This window comes from Pygocentrus nattereri, chromosome 9 (genome assembly GCF_015220715.1).
Source record: "Pygocentrus nattereri isolate fPygNat1 chromosome 9, fPygNat1.pri, whole genome shotgun sequence".
NCBI lineage: Eukaryota > Metazoa > Chordata > Actinopteri > Characiformes > Serrasalmidae > Pygocentrus > Pygocentrus nattereri.
This window is the reverse complement of record NC_051219.1, coordinates 763,588-784,347: the sequence shown is the minus strand read 5'-3', so window position 1 is coordinate 784,347 and position 20,760 is coordinate 763,588. Positions and strand designations below refer to the sequence as shown.

The window sequence follows — 20,760 nt, the reverse complement described above, 5'->3', positions numbered from 1 at the left end:
GGGAAATGAGTTAAGAGTTGTGGAAAGTCAGCTGCAATGTAAAGATCATTTGAAAATTAAAATATTAAATAAAGTATCGACTGATTTTTTGTCCAAAATAAAATTGCTTCACGGCCGGGATCCAAATTTCATTCAAAACTTCCCCTGGTTTGTTTGTCAAATTATTTTGCAAAGGAAATAAAAAGGTGCATAATTGCAGTAAATGACTGATTTCCAAGTCAGTGTTATGTTTCCTAAATCCACAAGGGGGTGCTCAGCATAAATTAAAAAGGGACAGATACAGAAAAAGTACAGAGGCCTGTTCTGATGTAGCTTTGTGACAGACTTTTCTAAATACTGTGTAAGTGGCAAGACAGCTACAGTAGCTGAGTAGCAGCCCTTAGTCATGCAGCTAAACCAGCAGCCCATGTCACTACTTTATTAGTATTCTATGACTGTTCGGTTACTGCGTTACAAAGAGTCCACATTTGGAGCATTGGCTGGTCAGGGACATCTGCCATCTGAAGTAGCACATTTATTTACCTCACATAAGAACATTATTCAGTTTGGAAAGTAGCTTCAGTTTGTCTCGTTTAGAATGACTGAGCTGCTAAAAACCTGCCTGCAAACATCCTCAAAGAGTTTTAAACCCCACATTATTCTAATAAAATCCAAAATAAATCATCATTGTTTTGTTTGTTTTTAGTCAACAACACCATGTGGTCCACTCCATTTGGTAATCATCATTTGTGATAATGTTAGGCCTTGTTAGGCCCAAATCTGATTTTCTCACCAAATCAGATTTTTTTGGTTGGCTGTTCAGATTAACTTTTGAATGTGGTCTGTATGCGACAGTCTGAACACATCAGCTCCTCAACCAACCTGCAAAAGATCAGAGCGTCACGCTGCGTCACGCGGCTCATCCAGAGGTAAACAATCATAACCGCCAACGAACGGCAGTTGCTCCCAGAGGTTCAGCTTCATCTTCACCAGCATCACAGGAGCATGATGAAGCTTCACGGACTGACAGCTGGGCTCATCACCCACAATGTGTTCAAGCCAAAAAAAGGGTGTGGTCACTCCTTCGGTTCACGTCCTTGGATTCTTTAAACTTTGTTTTCAGACATTTAACTGTTCTTTGACGCTACGGCCTTGTTTCTTTCAAAATCTCTTGGAACACAAAGCGGTTGCGATAAGTGTTTAGAAATGTTAAAAGGGTCTCAGCAGCGCGAAATGATAATGAATGTCGAGTTGGATTGATGTAAAAGTGGCATCAACTCTGATATCACATATGAAAGTGTCTAAAATCGGAACTGAAAATGTCAGATTCAGTGGGTTGATCTGTTCACACTGACACACAGACACACATCTGAGTCACATACGAGGAAGAAGATCAGATTTGGGCCGCTTTGACCTGTTGAGTAAACGTAGCGTAAGTAACTAAATAACCTGGAAAATATTTTATTAAAATACATTCTTTTTATTTTCAAATGTGTGTATCCCATTGGATTAGACTACTATATAAATGTTCACTCACTGCTCATCATACGGCGAGTCAGACACTTGAAGAACTGATGCTTGGAAATCCTGAATGACCTCCTGAGACAAAGAGAGAGAGAGAGAGAGAGAGAGAGAGAGAGAAGTAGTGAGAGAGGTAGAGAGAGAGGTAGAGAGAGAGACAGAGAGAGTGTACAGAGAGAGAGAGAGAGTGAGAGAGAGAGAGACAGAGAGAGACAGAGAGAGAGAGTGAGAGAGAGGTAGAGAGAGAGACAGAGAGAGAGAGTGAGAGAGGTAGAGAGAGAGAGACAGAGAGGGAGAGAGAGTGTACAGAGAGAGTGAGAGAGAGGTAGAGAGAGAGAGACAGAGAGAGACAGGTAGAGAGAGGGAGAGAGAGACAGAGAGAGAGAGAGAGAGAGGGAGAGAGATACAACTGATACATTTTTAATGGTATCAGTTGAATTACCAGCAGACCCAGCACAGTTCACAGAAAACTACCGGCAGGACTCTCGTGTGAACAGAAACTGAGACTTTACCAGGTAAAACTGTGATGACTACATTACAAACGATTTACTTGAACAGCTATGGTGTCATTTTGTGAGTGACGGCTCCACAGGTGTGCATTTTGTTCGATTCTACAGAAAAGCAGTAAAAGCACGGCCAACAAAACAGAGCTCCTGTGTTTTCAGAGTTAGGCTTTCGTTTTTCACAGGAGAAAAAGTGTTAGGTGTGTACTTATACACACCATACGTATATATTTCAGAAATAAAGGAACCATGTTTCTGTTGTTCATGCTGAGAATGTCATTTCCTCTTTATGGGGATTTTTTAAAGTGATACACTATTTAACATCTGCGTATGTGAACGATGCGAAGCCTGAACACTAGTGGTGAATGTAACCCCATGATCTCCTGGGGAAGGACTAGAGAGAGATGAACTGTTTAAACCTAGTTTTAAAATGTTTAAAGTAGGAGCCGGCCCTGTGACCGAAAGGTCACGGGTTCGATCCCCAGAGCTGACAGTACATGACTGAGGTGTCCTTGAGCAAGACACCTAACCCCCAGCTGTTCCCCGGGCGCCCTGGATGGGTGAAAGTTCTACATTGTGACAGTTTGACAGTCTGCAAACACAGTTGGCTGATGGTTTTGAATTCAACATGCGTTTTGGCTGATTGGATCATGTTTGGGATTTACTTGATCACATTAAAAATCAGGTATAGACATACTCAGAATGCACTGTGACTGGATTACAGTCAGATTACTCAAACCACATTAGGAAGTGGTCAGAGACAGATCTTCAACTCATTCAACAGAAGTGGAAATATGTGTTTTCTATATTTGAATACAATTACATAACTCATGGCTAATAATGTAATGCTGTGTTCAGGTGCTGTATGTACCAGGTGGTATTTGTTTTTTTGGGGGATTTTTCCCCCTTTTTTTCCCCAATTTAGTCGTCTCCAATTCCACCCGTTAGTTAGGACTCCCCCAATCACACAATACTATAAATGCTTGGAGGGTGAAGGCAGCACAGGCTTCCTCTGAGACCTGTGAAACCAGCCACCGCTTCTTTTCAACCTGCCGCTCATGCAACGTCACGGGACGCTCAGAGGAAGGCGCCGTCCGCCAGATCTGTTACGTCAGCTAACAGACGCCTGCGCTGACCAGCACTGCCTTGAGATTCAGCCACCACAAAGAGAAAGAAAGTATGGAGTGCCAATGAAAACATATCCTGCTTTTCCTCTGCTTTTACATTCACTGCGAGTTTAACCATTTTCACTGGTGTAAAAGGTTAAAGGTCCCATTATATGTCACATATGTAAACTTGTGTATCATCTAAAATCCCAAGTTTACCAGTTCTAAATATGACTTTGTCTGCCAATCGAATGCAATTGACAGGTGAGAAAACTGGTATTTCTCAGTTTCTGACACCACACATTACATTTATCAACGAAGCACTGTGATAGTGTTACTATGCAAAAGAAAAGGAAAGTGGGCTCAGTGACTGCAACCTGCTCTCTCTGCCTAACTCAGCTTAGTGAGTGAATGCTCCTCATAGTATATGGACATGCAAATGAAATATGTATGTCTTAAAGCATATTGTTGTTGTCGGAACAAAACCATTGTAAATAATAACTTTACAGGAGCAGGGAAAACATGCTTTACTTTTAATGCAAGTCAATGGAACCAGACTAGAGAGAGATCCCCGATGTGGGACTAATAAGGGTCACTTAATTTAGGATCATTTATTTTGGTTCATTCATTATTATATTAAGACAAGATTAAAGGACAACAGACAGTTTGAAATTATGTCAATAACTGAAAAAACTCAGCAATGGACATACAAGGTTTTATTCCGACAGCAGCGACATATTAGACAGTGAGAGAATACGGTAGATGATTCAATGCCTCTGTTAAACTGTGTGGATTGGCTCTCTTACGTTGCACATGTATGTGTGCCAGGATTTGGTGACAGGGGGCAGTTTGTCTTTCTTTGTCCAAACTGGAGGAGCTCCCTCTCTCACAGGTTCCTGAGCAAGAGAGAGAGAGAGAGAGAGTGAAGAAAGAGAGAAAGAGAGCGAAAGATCGAGTTTCTGCATCAGTTCTTCACACTCATCAGGATTGACTCATAACCTCAGAACCCCAGCCTGAAACTCAAACTGAACTCTGATCCTCTGAACCTCTGTACTGGTAGCAGACAGAACCAGATGCTTTAATTAAAAGCTTTAATGCCAAAGGGATGATCCAAAACCAGTCATAAAACAGAAATTGTAGTCTGTAGTGGCCAAGTTGTCTGTAGTTCCAAATGAATGAGGTTTGTAAACCTCTAAATAATCGGAAAGTTTCAGTCCGTTCTGCTTGTGCGTCGCGTCACAGTGAGAGTTTATACCGTTCAACACGGCGGAGCAGAAACTGGTCTGCAGAGGAGACGAAGTTCATGCTCTGATCTTTAAAAGACGGCGGCGGGACGGACGTCCAGCTTATGTGTCTCAGAAAACGACGTCCTCCTCTCTGTATTTCTTTAATAAGGACATGTGAAGGACGTTTTCTACAAACACAAGCACTGCTCACTGCTGCTCATCTCACTCTGATTGGACTCACGTGATGTTCACTGTCATGGTAACATTTACTCTAAGAGCTACTTCACGCATGCACATCATTTTGCATCAGATTGCTTGTGGTGTACATGTAAACGAAGATTTTCCATCATTGTTGAACAGAGTGAGCATAAACACCTCAGTCTGAATCTGTAATCCGATTGTATTAAATTGGATTGCCAAAAATCTTTGCATGTAAACACAGCCTGTGGAGTTACCTTGGAGGCGATCATGTATGGAGGGATGATATCGATGCTCATCTCCTGGAACATCTCTCTGCACTGCATGGTAATGAAGTCTCCAGCCAGCGGAGATTTCACTATACCTGAACACAGGTGACCACAAACAAGCACTGTGAATATCTGTATCAGACCACAGTTGCTACAGTTGCTCATCTTCATGCATGTCTTCTTTATTCTCTTCATTATTACATACAGTTAATACAATACTGATGAATAAACACTGCATGGAAGAAATTATATTTTTCTAATCTAATAACAAAACCTCAAAGCTCCCTGAAGAAAGTAACCACTTGAAATGTTGAATCCTGCTTTTTAAACATTACTACCATAAATAAAAATAGAAGCTCCAGTTGAGCCACTGATAGACAAGTATTTAAGTCTGAATATCTGAGTCAGTCCAGTATGGGTTCTAGATTTGGATGGTGGGCTTATGTTATTGTAGGTTTATTATCCAATGGGAAATTTGTATTCAAACCATAGATTGATCACGCAACATTGTTTTTATTGTTCTTTGATAGCAACAGTCAAACCGATGAAAAGTTATTGCAGGCCCAACACAGCATATAGTCAGTTATATAGTCTAACCATCTAAAAATATCTTGTGGTTCCTGTGGTACACACTTGAAGGCCAGTGAGGAAGCACCACTCCTACAAAACCTTCAGAAGAACTTAGATAGACATGGAACACCCAACAGCAACATACCTTGGCACTTCATAAAAGGTCTCAGATACGTCAAGCTGTCATTAAAGCTAAAGGAACTGAGGTGGTAAACATAAAACTTAAGCAAAAGCACATGAAGGATCAATTGATTGCAGATTATTATTGCAGGCATTTGGTCTGTGGTTAGTCAGAAGAACGCTGAGCAACTTACCTTGCTGCAGGACATACCCATCATGCACTGGGATGGCAGTAGTGTGTGTGGCCCCACTGTCCAGTACCAGCCCAGTGGCTCGTCCATTTGCAAAGCTGCAGCCAATCGCGTTAAGGCTTGACATCGGCAACAAAACATCCTCACTTCATATTGGCTGCGTCCAGAAACTTGGAAAGTTACTGCTTTTTCCTACCGATCCTCCTCCTTTTCCCCACGACCCGGAAACCGATTTTGTGACACCATCTTACTGGCTGTCTGAATGCTGGAGAAAATGAGAGAAACTGCTTCAAACACAGAGGATGTACTTCAAACAAAGGACATATGGGTGTATGCTCCCCAGGAAGACCTTTACAGATTTTACAGTGATGTCACTGCATGAAGCAGTGCAGCTATACTTTAAATTCTGTGTTTTATTCGGGTTTATATCATTATCTTTGGTGTTATTGTACTTGGTGTTAATAAAATAAAAACCCTCTATTAGGGGTGGGCTTCTAGTGAGCATTGTGATTGGCTCATTTCATCAATAGTGGATATCAAATTGAAAGACGTTTAAAGGCGACAGCCACTTCCTCAGTTTCTGCTCATTCTCTCTGCTCCTCCAGCCAACTTCCTCTCCTTGATCCCTTTATGTTCTTCTGGGGTCAAAGAGGAGCAGTAAGGAAAGTTTCTGGACGCAGCCATGACCTGGATTTAACAATTGAACTCTGACCTTCTGAATCTCTGACCGTCCTAATGTTAACCCTCTGACCTTCTGAACCTCAACCTGAACTCTGACCCTATAATTCCCAACCTGAACTCTGGCCTTCTGAATCTCTGACCTTCCTAATGTCAACCCTCTGACCTTCTGAACCTCAAACTGAACTCTGACCTTCTGAACCCCAAACTGAACTCTGACCCTCTGAACCTCAACCTGAACTCTGACCCTCTGAACCCAATCTGAACTCTGACCCTCTGAACCCCAGCCTGAACCCTGACCCTCTGAACCCAATCTGAACTCTGACCCTCTGAACCCTGACCCTCTGAACCCAGCCTGAACCCTGACCCTCTGAGCCCAATCTGAACTCTGACCCTCTGAACCCCAGCCTGAACCCTGACCCTCTGAACCCAATCTGAACTCTGACCCTCTGAACCCCAGCCTGAACCCTGACCCTCTGGATTCCGTGGATACGCTGTCAGGACTGCAGTTTTGCACAGAAAGAAGGCCGGAATGTTGTAGTGCTCAAACATCAGCTCAGTCAGCTTCTCTCTCTTAGCACGTGAGTTCCACTGTTAAACACACCACAGAGAGATGGACCCAGAAATGACCGGTCATTTTCATAGTAACGTTAAAGTGAAAGTGGACGTAGGTAAATGTGTTTTCTCACCGGAGCCTCAGACATGAGCACTGGGTGCAGGCTGGGCTCTGATTTGATGTGCTTGCTGTAAATATGGTCCATTATAGCCTGAAAGCCCTCCCAGTCTTCAACTGCACACAGAACAACAAACAAACATTGTACAAAAAAGTGTTTTACCGTGACCTTGGAATTACACGTTGACAGAAAGTTATTAGTTCAATCAACATCTTGAGGCGTTGCTTATTTTCTGAAGTTAAAGCGATGTGCAGTGCATAGAGCAATAGAGAGAGGAAAAAGCATTTCGTGGCTGAACAGAAGCTGTTTTTACAGTGGAAATCTGGTGTGTATGGGTGTTTATGTCGTACTCATGCCGTTCTTCAGCGGTGATATCAGCTCCACTCCAGCTCGGGGTACATGAAGTGCAGTGGTGTCCAGGTAGAAACTCCGCCCACTGCTGTTCTCTTGCTCCAACCCCATTTCAGCAGATCCCTCCTCCTCTACATGCACTCCTAAAGAGGTGGGGAAGTCGGCCTGCAGGGGGCATGGCATGCCATATGCTAATAAAATATCGAGCTAACCAATCAGGCATCATTAGGAATAGCTTATATTGGATGGCCACCACGGACAGATTGATGAACAGATAATGAATGGATGATGGTTGAATTAATCAATAGATGGATGGATAGATAATGGATGTATGAATGAATGGATGGATGATGGATGGCTGAAGTCAGAGATGGATGGATAGTTGGATGGATAATGGATGGACAGATGGATGAACAGATAATGAATGGATGGATGGATGCATGAATGAATGGATAGATGATGGATGGATGGATGGATGGATGGATGGATGGATGGATGGATGGGCAAATGCTGGATGGATGAATGATGGATGGATGATGGACGGGTAGGTGTACCTTAGGGCAGTCTTCTCCAGCATAACCTGCTCTGGTAGAGAAAGAGCCAATGTCAAATACCAGTGCTCCCACCTCATCTAAGAGCGAGAGATAGAGAGAGAGAGGAAGAAAGAGAAACAACATGTCACCATCTGACAGGCGTGTGAGGGATCAGTGTTACAGGCTTCTTCTGGACTTTGGGAAAAGAGGAAATGGTGACGTGCAGGAAGCTGCTGACTAGTTTTGTCTGGACAATAGAAACATATCTCTAGTGCTTTGACCTGCAGGTAGCCACATTAGAGATGATGCAAATACAATGATGATGGAGATACAGATAGGATGGAGCTACAGTATTAATGAAGTTACAGTGATGATGCTGCAGTGATGATGGAATTACAGTGATAAGGCTGCACTGATGCACTGATGATGGCGATAAAGCTACAGTAGTTATGGTGTAACAGAGATGAAGCTACAGTGATGAAGCTGCAGTGATGATAGAGATACACTGATGATGGAGATAAAGCTACAGTTGTTATGGAGTAACAGAGATGAAGCTACAGTGATGAAGCTGCAGTGATGATGGAGATGCACTGATGATGGAGATAAAGCTACAGTGGTCATGGAGTAACAGAGATGAAGCTACAGTGATGAAGCTGCAGTGATGATAGAGATACACTGATGATGGAGATAAAGCTACAGTAGTTATGGTGTAACAGAGATGAAGCTACAGTGATGAAGCTGCAGTGATGATAGAGATACACTGATGATGGAGATAAAGCTACAGTTGTTATGGAGTAACAGAGATGAAGCTACAGTGATGAAGCTGCAGTGATGATGGAGATGCACTGATGATGGAGATAAAGCTACAGTGGTTATGGAGTAACAGAGATGAAGCTACAGTGATGAAGCTGCAGTGATGATAGAGATACACTGATGATGGAGATAAAGCTACAGTGGTTATGGAGTAACAGAGATGAAGCTACAGTGATGAAGCTGCAGTGATGATAGAGATACACTGATGATGGCGATAAAGCTACAGTAGTTATGGTGTAACAGAGATGAAGCTACGGTGATGAAGCTGCAGTGATGATAGAGATACACTGATGATGGAGATAAAGCTACAGTGGTTATGGAGTAACAGAGATGAAGCTACAGTGATGAAGCTGCAGTGATGATAGAGATACACTGATGATGGAGATAAAGCTACAGTGGTTATGGAGTAACAGAGATGAAGCTACAGTGATGAAGCTGCAGTGATGATAGAGATACACTGATGGTGGAGATAAAGCTACAGTGGTTATGGAGTAACAGAGATGAAGCTACAGTGATGAAGCTGCAGAGATGATAGAGATGCACTGATGATGGAGATAAAGCTACAGTGGTTATGGAGTAATAGAGATGAAGCTACAGTGATGAAGCTGCAGTGATGATAGAGATACACTGATGATGGAGATAAAGCTACAGTGGTTATGGAGTAACAGAGATGAAGCTACAGTGATGAAGCTGCAGTGATGATAGAGATACACTGATGATGGAGATAAAGCTACAGTGGTTATGGAGTAACAGAGATGAAGCTACAGTGATGAAGCTGCAGTGATGATAGAGATACACTGATGATGGAGATAAAGCTACAGTGGTTATGGAGTAACAGAGATGAAGCTACAGTGATGATGGAGATGCACTGATGATGGAGATAAAGCTACAGTGGTTATGGTGTAACAGAGATGAAGCTACAGTGATGAAGCTGCAGTGATGATAGAGATACACTGATGATGGAGATAAAGCTACAGTGGTTATGGAGTAACAGAGATGAAGCTACAGTGATGAAGCTGCAGTGATGATAGAGATACACTGATGATGGAGATAAAGCTACAGTGGTTATGGAGTAACAGAGATGAAGCTACAGTGATGAAGCTGCAGTGATGATGGAGATGCACTGATGATGGAGATAAGACTACAGTGGTTATGGAGTAACAGAGATGAAGCTACAGTGATGAAGCTGCAGTGATGATAGAGATACACTGATGATGGAGATAAAGCTACAGTGGTTATGGAGTAACAGAGATGAAGCTACAGTGATGAAGCTGCAGTGAAGATAGAGATACACTGATGATGGAGATAAAGCTACAGTGGTTATGGAGTAACAGAGATGAAGCTACAGTGATGAAGCTGCAGTGATGATAGAGATACACTGATGATGGAGATAAAGCTACAGTGGTTATGGAGTAACAGAGATGAAGCTACAGTGATGAAGCTGCAGTGATGATAGAGATACACTGATGATGGAGATAAAGCTACAGTGGTTATGGAGTAACAGAGATGAAGCTACAGTGATGAAGCTGCAGTGATGATGGAGATGCACTGATGATGGAGATAAAGCTACAGTGGTTATGGAGTAACAGAGATGAAGCTACAGTGATGAAGCTGCAGTGATGATAGAGATACACTGATGATGGAGATAAAGCTACAGTGGTTATGGAGTAACAGAGATGAAGCTACAGTGATGAAGCTGCAGTGATGATAGAGATACACTGATGATGGAGATAAAGCTACAGTGGTTATGGAGTAACAGAGATGAAGCTACAGTGATGAAGCTGCAGTGATGATAGAGATACACTGATGATGGAGATAAAGCTACAGTGGTTATGGAGTAACAGAGATGAAGCTACAGTGATGAAGCTGCAGTGATGATGGAGATGCACTGATGATGGAGATAAAGCTACAGTGGTTATGGAGTAACAGAGATGAAGCTACAGTGATGAAGCTGCAGTGATGATAGAGATACACTGATGATGGAGATAAAGCTACAGTGGTTATGGAGTAACAGAGATGAAGCTACAGTGATGAAGCTGCAGTGATGATAGAGATACACTGATGATGGAGATAAAGCTACAGTGGTTATGGAGTAACAGAGATGAAGCTACAGTGATGAAGCTGCAGTGATGATGGAGATGCACTGATGATGGAGATAAGACTACAGTGGTTATGGAGTAACAGAGATGAAGCTACAGTGATGAAGCTGCAGTGATGATAGAGATACACTGATGATGGAGATAAAGCTACAGTGATTATGGAGTAACAGAGATGAAGCTACAGTGATGAAGCTGCAGTGAAGATAGAGATACACTGATGATGGAGATAAAGCTACAGTGGTTATGGAGTAACAGAGATGAAGCTACAGTGATGAAGCTGCAGTGATGATAGAGATACACTGATGATGGAGATAAAGCTACAGTGGTTATGGAGTAACAGAGATGAAGCTACAGTGATGAAGCTGCAGTGATGATAGAGATACACTGATGATGGAGATAAAGCTACAGTGGTTATGGAGTAACAGAGATGAAGCTACAGTGATGAAGCTGCAGTGATGATAGAGATACACTGATGATGGATATAAAGCTACAGTGGTTATGGAGTATCAGAGATGAAGCTACAGTGATAAAGCTGCAGTGATGATGGAGATGCACTGATGATGGAGATAAAGCTACAGTGGTTATGGAGTAATAGAGATGAAGCTACAGTGATGAAGCTGCAGTGATGATAGAGATACACTGATGATGGAGATAAAGCTACAGTGGTTATGGAGTAACAGAGATGAAGCTACAGTGATGAAGCTGCAGTGATGATAGAGATACACTGATGATGGAGATAAAGCTACAGTGATTATGGAGTAACAGAGATGAAGCTACAGTGATGAAGCTGCAGTGATGATAGAGATACACTGATGATGGAGATAAAGCTACAGTGGTTATGGAGTAACAGAGATGAAGCTACAGTGATGAAGCTGCAGTGATGATGGAGTTAGAGTGGTGAAGCTGCAGTTATGATAGAGATGCACTGATGATGGAGATAAAGCTACAATAGTTATGGTGATGGAGTAACAGAGATGAAGTTACAGTGATGAAGCTACATTGATGATAGAGATACACTGATGATGGAGATAAAGCTACATTGGTTATTGAGTAACAGAGATGAAGCTACAGTGATGAAGCTGCAGTGATGATAGAGATACACTGATGATGGAGATAAAGCTACAGTGGTTATGGTGATGGAGTAACAGAGATGAAGTTACAGTGATGAAGCTACAGTGATGATGGAGTTAGAGTGGTGAAGCTGCAGTTATGATTGAGATACACTGATGATGGAGATAAAGCTACAGTGGTTATGGAGTAACAGAGATGAAGCTACAGTGATGAAGCTGCAGTGATGATAGAGATACACTGATGGTGGAGATAAAGCTACAGTGGTTATGGAGTAACAGAGATGAAGCTACAGTGATGAAGCTGCAGAGATGATAGAGATGCACTGATGATGGAGATAAAGCTACAGTGGTTATGGAGTAATAGAGATGAAGCTACAGTGATGAAGCTGCAGTGATGATAGAGATACACTGATGATGGAGATAAAGCTACAGTGGTTATGGAGTAACAGAGATGAAGCTACAGTGATGAAGCTGCAGTGATGATAGAGATACACTGATGATGGAGATAAAGCTACAGTGGTTATGGAGTAACAGAGATGAAGCTACAGTGATGAAGCTGCAGTGATGATAGAGATACACTGATGATGGAGATAAAGCTACAGTGATTATGGAGTAACAGAGATGAAGCTACAGTGATGAAGCTGCAGTGAAGATAGAGATACACTGATGATGGAGATAAAGCTACAGTGGTTATGGAGTAACAGAGATGAAGCTACAGTGATGAAGCTGCAGTGATGATAGAGATACACTGATGATGGAGATAAAGCTACAGTGGTTATGGAGTAACAGAGATGAAGCTACAGTGATGAAGCTGCAGTGATGATAGAGATACACTGATGATGGAGATAAAGCTACAGTGGTTATGGAGTAACAGAGATGAAGCTACAGTGATGAAGCTGCAGTGATGATAGAGATACACTGATGATGGATATAAAGCTACAGTGGTTATGGAGTATCAGAGATGAAGCTACAGTGATAAAGCTGCAGTGATGATGGAGATGCACTGATGATGGAGATAAAGCTACAGTGGTTATGGAGTAATAGAGATGAAGCTACAGTGATGAAGCTGCAGTGATGATAGAGATACACTGATGATGGAGATAAAGCTACAGTGGTTATGGAGTAACAGAGATGAAGCTACAGTGATGAAGCTGCAGTGATGATAGAGATACACTGATGATGGAGATAAAGCTACAGTGGTTATGGAGTAACAGAGATGAAGCTACAGTGATGAAGCTGCAGTGATGATAGAGATACACTGATGATGGAGATAAAGCTACAGTGGTGATGGAGTAACAGAGATGAAGCTACAGTGATGAAGCTGCAGTGATGATGGAGTTAGAGTGGTGAAGCTGCAGTTATGATAGAGATGCACTGATGATGGAGATAAAGCTACAATAGTTATGGTGATGGAGTAACAGAGATGAAGTTACAGTGATGAAGCTACATTGATGATAGAGATACACTGATGATGGAGATAAAGCTACATTGGTTATTGAGTAACAGAGATGAAGCTACAGTGATGAAGCTGCAGTGATGATAGAGATACACTGATGATGGAGATAAAGCTACAGTGGTTATGGTGATGGAGTAACAGAGATGAAGTTACAGTGATGAAGCTACAGTGATGATGGAGTTAGAGTGGTGAAGCTGCAGTTATGATAGAGATACACTGATGATGGAGATAAAGCTACAGTGGTTATGGAGTAACAGAGATGAAGCTACAGTGATGAAGCTGCAGTGATGATGGAGATGCACTGATGATGGAGATAAAGCTACAGTGGTTATGGAGTAATAGAGATGAAGCTACAGTGATGAAGCTGCAGTGATGATAGAGATACACTGATGATGGAGATAAAGCTACAGTGATTATGGAGTAACAGAGATGAAGCTACAGTGATGAAGCTGCAGTGATGATAGAGATACACTGATGATGGAGATAAAGCTACAGTGGTTATGGAGTAACAGAGATGAAGCTACAGTGATGAAGCTGCAGTGATGATAGAGATACACTGATGATGGAGATAAAGCTACAGTGGTTATGGAGTAACAGAGATGAAGCTACAGTGATGAAGCTGCAGTGATGATAGAGATACACTGATGATGGAGATAAAGCTACAGTGGTTATGGAGTAACAGAGATGAAGCTACAGTGATGAAGCTGCAGTGATGATGGAGTTAGAGTGGTGAAGCTGCAGTTATGATAGAGATGCACTGATGATGGAGATAAAGCTACAATAGTTATGGTGATGGAGTAACAGAGATGAAGTTACAGTGATGAAGCTACATTGATGATAGAGATACACTGATGATGGAGATAAAGCTACAGTGGTTATGGAGTAACAGAGATGAAGCTACAGTGATGAAGCTGCAGTGATGATAGAGATACACTGATGATGGAGATAAAGCTACAGTGGTTATGGAGTAACAGAGATGAAGCTACAGTGATGAAGCTGCAGTGATGATAGAGATACACTGATGATGGAGATAAAGCTACAGTGGTTATGGAGTAACAGAGATGAAGCTACAGTGATGAAGCTGCAGTGATGATAGAGATACACTGATGATGGAGATAAAGCTACAGTGGTTATGGAGTAACAGAGATGAAGCTACAGTGATGAAGCTGCAGTGATGATAGAGATACACTGATGATGGAGATAAGACTACAGTGGTTATGGAGTAACAGAGATGAAGCTACAGTGATGAAGCTGCAGTGATGATAGAGATACACTGATGATGGAGATAAAGCTACAGTGATTATGGAGTAACAGAGATGAAGCTACAGTGATGAAGCTGCAGTGAAGATAGAGATACACTGATGATGGAGATAAAGCTACAGTGGTTATGGAGTAACAGAGATGAAGCTACAGTGATGAAGCTGCAGTGATGATAGAGATACACTGATGATGGAGATAAAGCTACAGTGGTTATGGAGTAACAGAGATGAAGCTACAGTGATGAAGCTGCAGTGATGATAGAGATACACTGATGATGGAGATAAAGCTACAGTGGTTATGGAGTAACAGAGATGAAGCTACAGTGATGAAGCTGCAGTGATGATAGAGATACACTGATGATGGATATAAAGCTACAGTGGTTATGGAGTATCAGAGATGAAGCTACAGTGATAAAGCTGCAGTGATGATGGAGATGCACTGATGATGGAGATAAAGCTACAGTGGTTATGGAGTAATAGAGATGAAGCTACAGTGATGAAGCTGCAGTGATGATAGAGATACACTGATGATGGAGATAAAGCTACAGTGGTTATGGAGTAACAGAGATGAAGCTACAGTGATGAAGCTGCAGTGATGATAGAGATACACTGATGATGGAGATAAAGCTACAGTGATTATGGAGTAACAGAGATGAAGCTACAGTGATGAAGCTGCAGTGATGATAGAGATACACTGATGATGGAGATAAAGCTACAGTGGTTATGGAGTAACAGAGATGAAGCTACAGTGATGAAGCTGCAGTGATGATGGAGTTAGAGTGGTGAAGCTGCAGTTATGATAGAGATGCACTGATGATGGAGATAAAGCTACAATAGTTATGGTGATGGAGTAACAGAGATGAAGTTACAGTGATGAAGCTACATTGATGATAGAGATACACTGATGATGGAGATAAAGCTACATTGGTTATTGAGTAACAGAGATGAAGCTACAGTGATGAAGCTGCAGTGATGATAGAGATACACTGATGATGGAGATAAAGCTACAGTGGTTATGGTGATGGAGTAACAGAGATGAAGTTACAGTGATGAAGCTACAGTGATGATGGAGTTAGAGTGGTGAAGCTGCAGTTATGATAGAGATACACTGATGATGGAGATAAAGCTACAGTGGTTATGGAGTAACAGAGATGAAGCTACAGTGATGAAGCTGCAGTGATGATAGAGATACACTGATGGTGGAGATAAAGCTACAGTGGTTATGGAGTAACAGAGATGAAGCTACAGTGATGAAGCTGCAGAGATGATAGAGATGCACTGATGATGGAGATAAAGCTACAGTGGTTATGGAGTAATAGAGATGAAGCTACAGTGATGAAGCTGCAGTGATGATAGAGATACACTGATGATGGAGATAAAGCTACAGTGGTTATGGAGTAACAGAGATGAAGCTACAGTGATGAAGCTGCAGTGATGATAGAGATACACTGATGATGGAGATAAAGCTACAGTGGTTATGGAGTAACAGAGATGAAGCTACAGTGATGAAGCTGCAGTGATGATAGAGATACACTGATGATGGAGATAAAGCTACAGTGATTATGGAGTAACAGAGATGAAGCTACAGTGATGAAGCTGCAGTGAAGATAGAGATACACTGATGATGGAGATAAAGCTACAGTGGTTATGGAGTAACAGAGATGAAGCTACAGTGATGAAGCTGCAGTGATGATAGAGATACACTGATGATGGAGATAAAGCTACAGTGGTTATGGAGTAACAGAGATGAAGCTACAGTGATGAAGCTGCAGTGATGATAGAGATACACTGATGATGGAGATAAAGCTACAGTGGTTATGGAGTAACAGAGATGAAGCTACAGTGATGAAGCTGCAGTGATGATAGAGATACACTGATGATGGATATAAAGCTACAGTGGTTATGGAGTATCAGAGATGAAGCTACAGTGATAAAGCTGCAGTGATGATGGAGATGCACTGATGATGGAGATAAAGCTACAGTGGTTATGGAGTAATAGAGATGAAGCTACAGTGATGAAGCTGCAGTGATGATAGAGATACACTGATGATGGAGATAAAGCTACAGTGGTTATGGAGTAACAGAGATGAAGCTACAGTGATGAAGCTGCAGTGATGATAGAGATACACTGATGATGGAGATAAAGCTACAGTGGTTATGGAGTAACAGAGATGAAGCTACAGTGATGAAGCTGCAGTGATGATAGAGATACACTGATGATGGAGATAAAGCTACAGTGGTTATGGAGTAACAGAGATGAAGCTACAGTGATGAAGCTGCAGTGATGATGGAGTTAGAGTGGTGAAGCTGCAGTTATGATAGAGATGCACTGATGATGGAGATAAAGCTACAATAGTTATGGTGATGGAGTAACAGAGATGAAGTTACAGTGATGAAGCTACATTGATGATAGAGATACACTGATGATGGAGATAAAGCTACATTGGTTATTGAGTAACAGAGATGAAGCTACAGTGATGAAGCTGCAGTGATGATAGAGATACACTGATGATGGAGATAAAGCTACAGTGGTTATGGTGATGGAGTAACAGAGATGAAGTTACAGTGATGAAGCTACAGTGATGATGGAGTTAGAGTGGTGAAGCTGCAGTTATGATAGAGATACACTGATGATGGAGATAAAGCTACAGTGGTTATGGAGTAACAGAGATGAAGCTACAGTGATGAAGCTGCAGTGATGATGGAGATGCACTGATGATGGAGATAAAGCTACAGTGGTTATGGAGTAATAGAGATGAAGCTACAGTGATGAAGCTGCAGTGATGATAGAGATACACTGATGATGGAGATAAAGCTACAGTGATTATGGAGTAACAGAGATGAAGCTACAGTGATGAAGCTGCAGTGATGATAGAGATACACTGATGATGGAGATAAAGCTACAGTGGTTATGGAGTAACAGAGATGAAGCTACAGTGATGAAGCTGCAGTGATGATAGAGATACACTGATGATGGAGATAAAGCTACAGTGGTTATTGAGTAACAGAGATGAAGCTACAGTGATGAAGCTGCAGTGATGATAGAGATACACTGATGATGGAGATAAAGCTACAGTGGTTATGGAGTAACAGAGATGAAGCTACAGTGATGAAGCTGCAGTGATGATGGAGTTAGAGTGGTGAAGCTGCAGTTATGATAGAGATGCACTGATGATGGAGATAAAGCTACAATAGTTATGGTGATGGAGTAACAGAGATGAAGTTACAGTGATGAAGCTACATTGATGATAGAGATACACTGATGATGGAGATAAAGCTACATTGGTTATTGAGTAACAGAGATGAAGCTACAGTGATGAAGCTGCAGTGATGATAGAGATACACTGATGATGGAGATAAAGCTACAGTGGTTATGGTGATGGAGTAACAGAGATGAAGTTACAGTGATGAAGCTACAGTGATGATGGAGTTAGAGTGGTGAAGCTGCAGTTATGATAGAGATGCACTGATGATGGTGATAAAGCTACAATAGTTTTGGTGATGGAGTAACAGAGATGAAGTTGCAGTGATGAAGCTACAGTGATGATGGAGTTAGAGTGGTGAAGCTGCAGTGATGATAGAGATACACTGATGATGAAGATAAAGCTATGGTGGTTATGAAGTAACAGAAATGAATAAGCTGCAGTGATGAAATTACAATCATGAAGCTGCAGTGATGATGGAGATACAGAGATGACGTAACCACAGTGACAATAGAGCTACAGTGATAATGAAGCTACAGTGATGATGCTGTAGAGATGAAGGCATTACCGTGATAAAGTCTAATTCACTTTAAAAGTTAAAGTGGTGAAGCTGCAGTGATGATAGAGATGAATTGTTGATGGAGATAAAGCTACAGTGGTTATGGAATAACGATGAAGCTGCAGTGATGATGGAGCTACAGTGATGATGGAGCGACAGTATTGATGAATATGCAGTGATGATGGAGCTACAGTGATGATGAATATGCAGTGGTGATTGGGCTACAGTGATGATGAATATGCAGTGGTGATGGAGCTACAGTGATGATGAATATGCAGTGGTGTTGGAGCTACAGTGATGATGAATATGCCGTGGTGATGGAGCTACAGTGATGATGAATATGCAGGATGATGGAGCTACAGTGATGATGAATATGCAGTGGTGATGGAGCTACAGTGATGATGAATATGCAGTGGTGTTGGAGCTACAGTGATGATGAATATGCAGGATGATGGCGCTACAGTAATGATGAATATGCAGTGGTGATGGAGCTACAGTGATGATGAATATGCAGTGGTGATGGAGCTACAGTGATGATGAATATGCAGGATAATGGCGCTACAGTGATGATGAATATGCAGTGGTGATGGAGCTACAGTGATGATGAATATGCAGTGATGATGGAGCTACAGTGATGATGAATATGCAGTGGTGATGGAGCTACAGTGATGATGAATATGCAGTGGTGATGGAGCTACAGTGATGATGAATATGCAGTGGTGATGGAGCTACATTGATGATGAATATGCAGGATGTTAGAGCTACAGTGATGATGAATATGCAGTGGTGATGGAGCTACAGTGATGATGAATATGCAGTGGTGATGGAGCTACAGTGATGATGAATATGCAGGATGTTGGAGCTACAGTGATGATGAATATGCAGGATGTTGGAGCTACAGTGATAATGAATATGCAGTGGTGATGGAGCTACAGTGATGATGAATATGCAGGATGTTGGAGCTACAGTGAAGATGAATATGCAGTGGTGATGGAGCTACAGTGATGATGAATATGCAGGATGTTGGAGCTACAGTGATGATGAATATGCAGGATGTTGGAGCTACAGTGATGATGAATATGCAGGATGATGGAGCTACAGTGATGATGAATATGCAGTGGTGATGGAGCTACAGTGATGATGAATATGCAGTGGTGTTGGAGCTACAGTGATGATGAATATGCAGTGGTGATGGAGCTACAGTGATGATGAATATGCAGTGGTGATGGAGCTACAGTGATGATGAATATGCAGTGGTGATGGAGCTACAGTGATGATGAATATGCAGGATGATGGAGCTACAGTGATGATGAATATGCAGGATGTTGGAGCTACAGTGATGATGAATATGCAGGATGATGGAGCTACAGTGATGATGAATATGCAGTGGTGATGGAGCTACAGTGATGATGAATATGCAGTGGTGTTGGAGCTACAGTGATGATGAATATGCAGGATGATGGCGCTACAGGGATGATGAATATGCAGTGGTGATGGAGCTACAGTGATGATGAATATGCAGGATGATGGAGCTACAGTGATGATGAATATGCAGGATGATGGAGCTACAGTGATGATGAATATGCAGTGGTGATGGAGCTACAGTGATGATGAATATGCAGTGGTGTTGGAGCTACAGTGATGATGAATATGCAGTGGTGATGGAGCTACAGTGATGATGAATATGCAGGATGATGGCGCTACAGTGATGATGAATATGCAGTGGTGATGGAGCTACAGTGATGATGAATATGCAGTGATGATGGAGCTACAGTGATGATGAATATGCAGTGATGATGGCGCTACAGTGATGATGAATATGCAGTGGTGATGGAGCTACAGTGATGATGAATATGCAGGATGATGGAGCTACAGTGATGATGAATATGCAGTGGTGATGGAGCTACAGTGATGATGAATATGCAGGATGTTGGAGCTACAGTGATGATGAATATGCAGTGGTGATGGAGCTACAGTGATGATGAATATGCAGTGGTGATGGAGATACAGTGATGATGAATATGCAGGATGTTGGAGCTACAGTGATAATGAATATGCAGTGGTGATGGAGCTACAGTGATGATGAATATGCAGGATGTTGGAGCTACAGTGAAGATGAATATGCAGTGGTGATGGAGCTACAGTGATGATGAATATGCAGGATGATGGAGCTACAGTGATGATGAATATGCAGTGGTGATGGAGCTACAGTGATGATGAATATGCAGGATGTTGGAGCTACAGTGATGATGAATATGCAGGATGTTGGAGCTACAGTGATGATGAAAATGCAGGATGATGGAGCTACAGTGATGATGAATATGCAGTAGTGATGGAGCTACAGTGATGATGAATATGCAGTGGTGTTGGAGCTACAGTGAT

General features: G+C 41.9%; 1 protein-coding gene across 3 annotated transcripts in view; it reads right to left on the bottom strand.

Moving 5' to 3' along the window:
• actl6b (actin-like 6B) overlaps positions 1-20,760 on the bottom strand; it is a 41,691-nt gene that overhangs the window by 4,317 nt on the left and 16,614 nt on the right. For all 3 annotated transcript variants that reach the window (XR_005130704.1, XM_037541109.1, XM_037541110.1), the window contains exons 2-9: positions 7,941-8,017; positions 7,386-7,551; positions 7,051-7,151; positions 6,855-6,952; positions 5,687-5,781; positions 4,791-4,897; positions 3,916-4,005; positions 1,517-1,578 (exon numbers count right to left, since the gene is read on the bottom strand). Coding sequence is in view for 2 of the 3 variants with exons in the window: in XM_037541109.1 (XP_037397006.1) it covers positions 1,517-1,578; positions 3,916-4,005; positions 4,791-4,897; positions 5,687-5,781; positions 6,855-6,952; positions 7,051-7,151; positions 7,386-7,551; positions 7,941-8,017 (796 nt within the window). In the remaining variant the exon portion in view is untranslated. The remainder of the gene's footprint in view (positions 1-1,516; positions 1,579-3,915; positions 4,006-4,790; positions 4,898-5,686; positions 5,782-6,854; positions 6,953-7,050; positions 7,152-7,385; positions 7,552-7,940; positions 8,018-20,760) is intronic.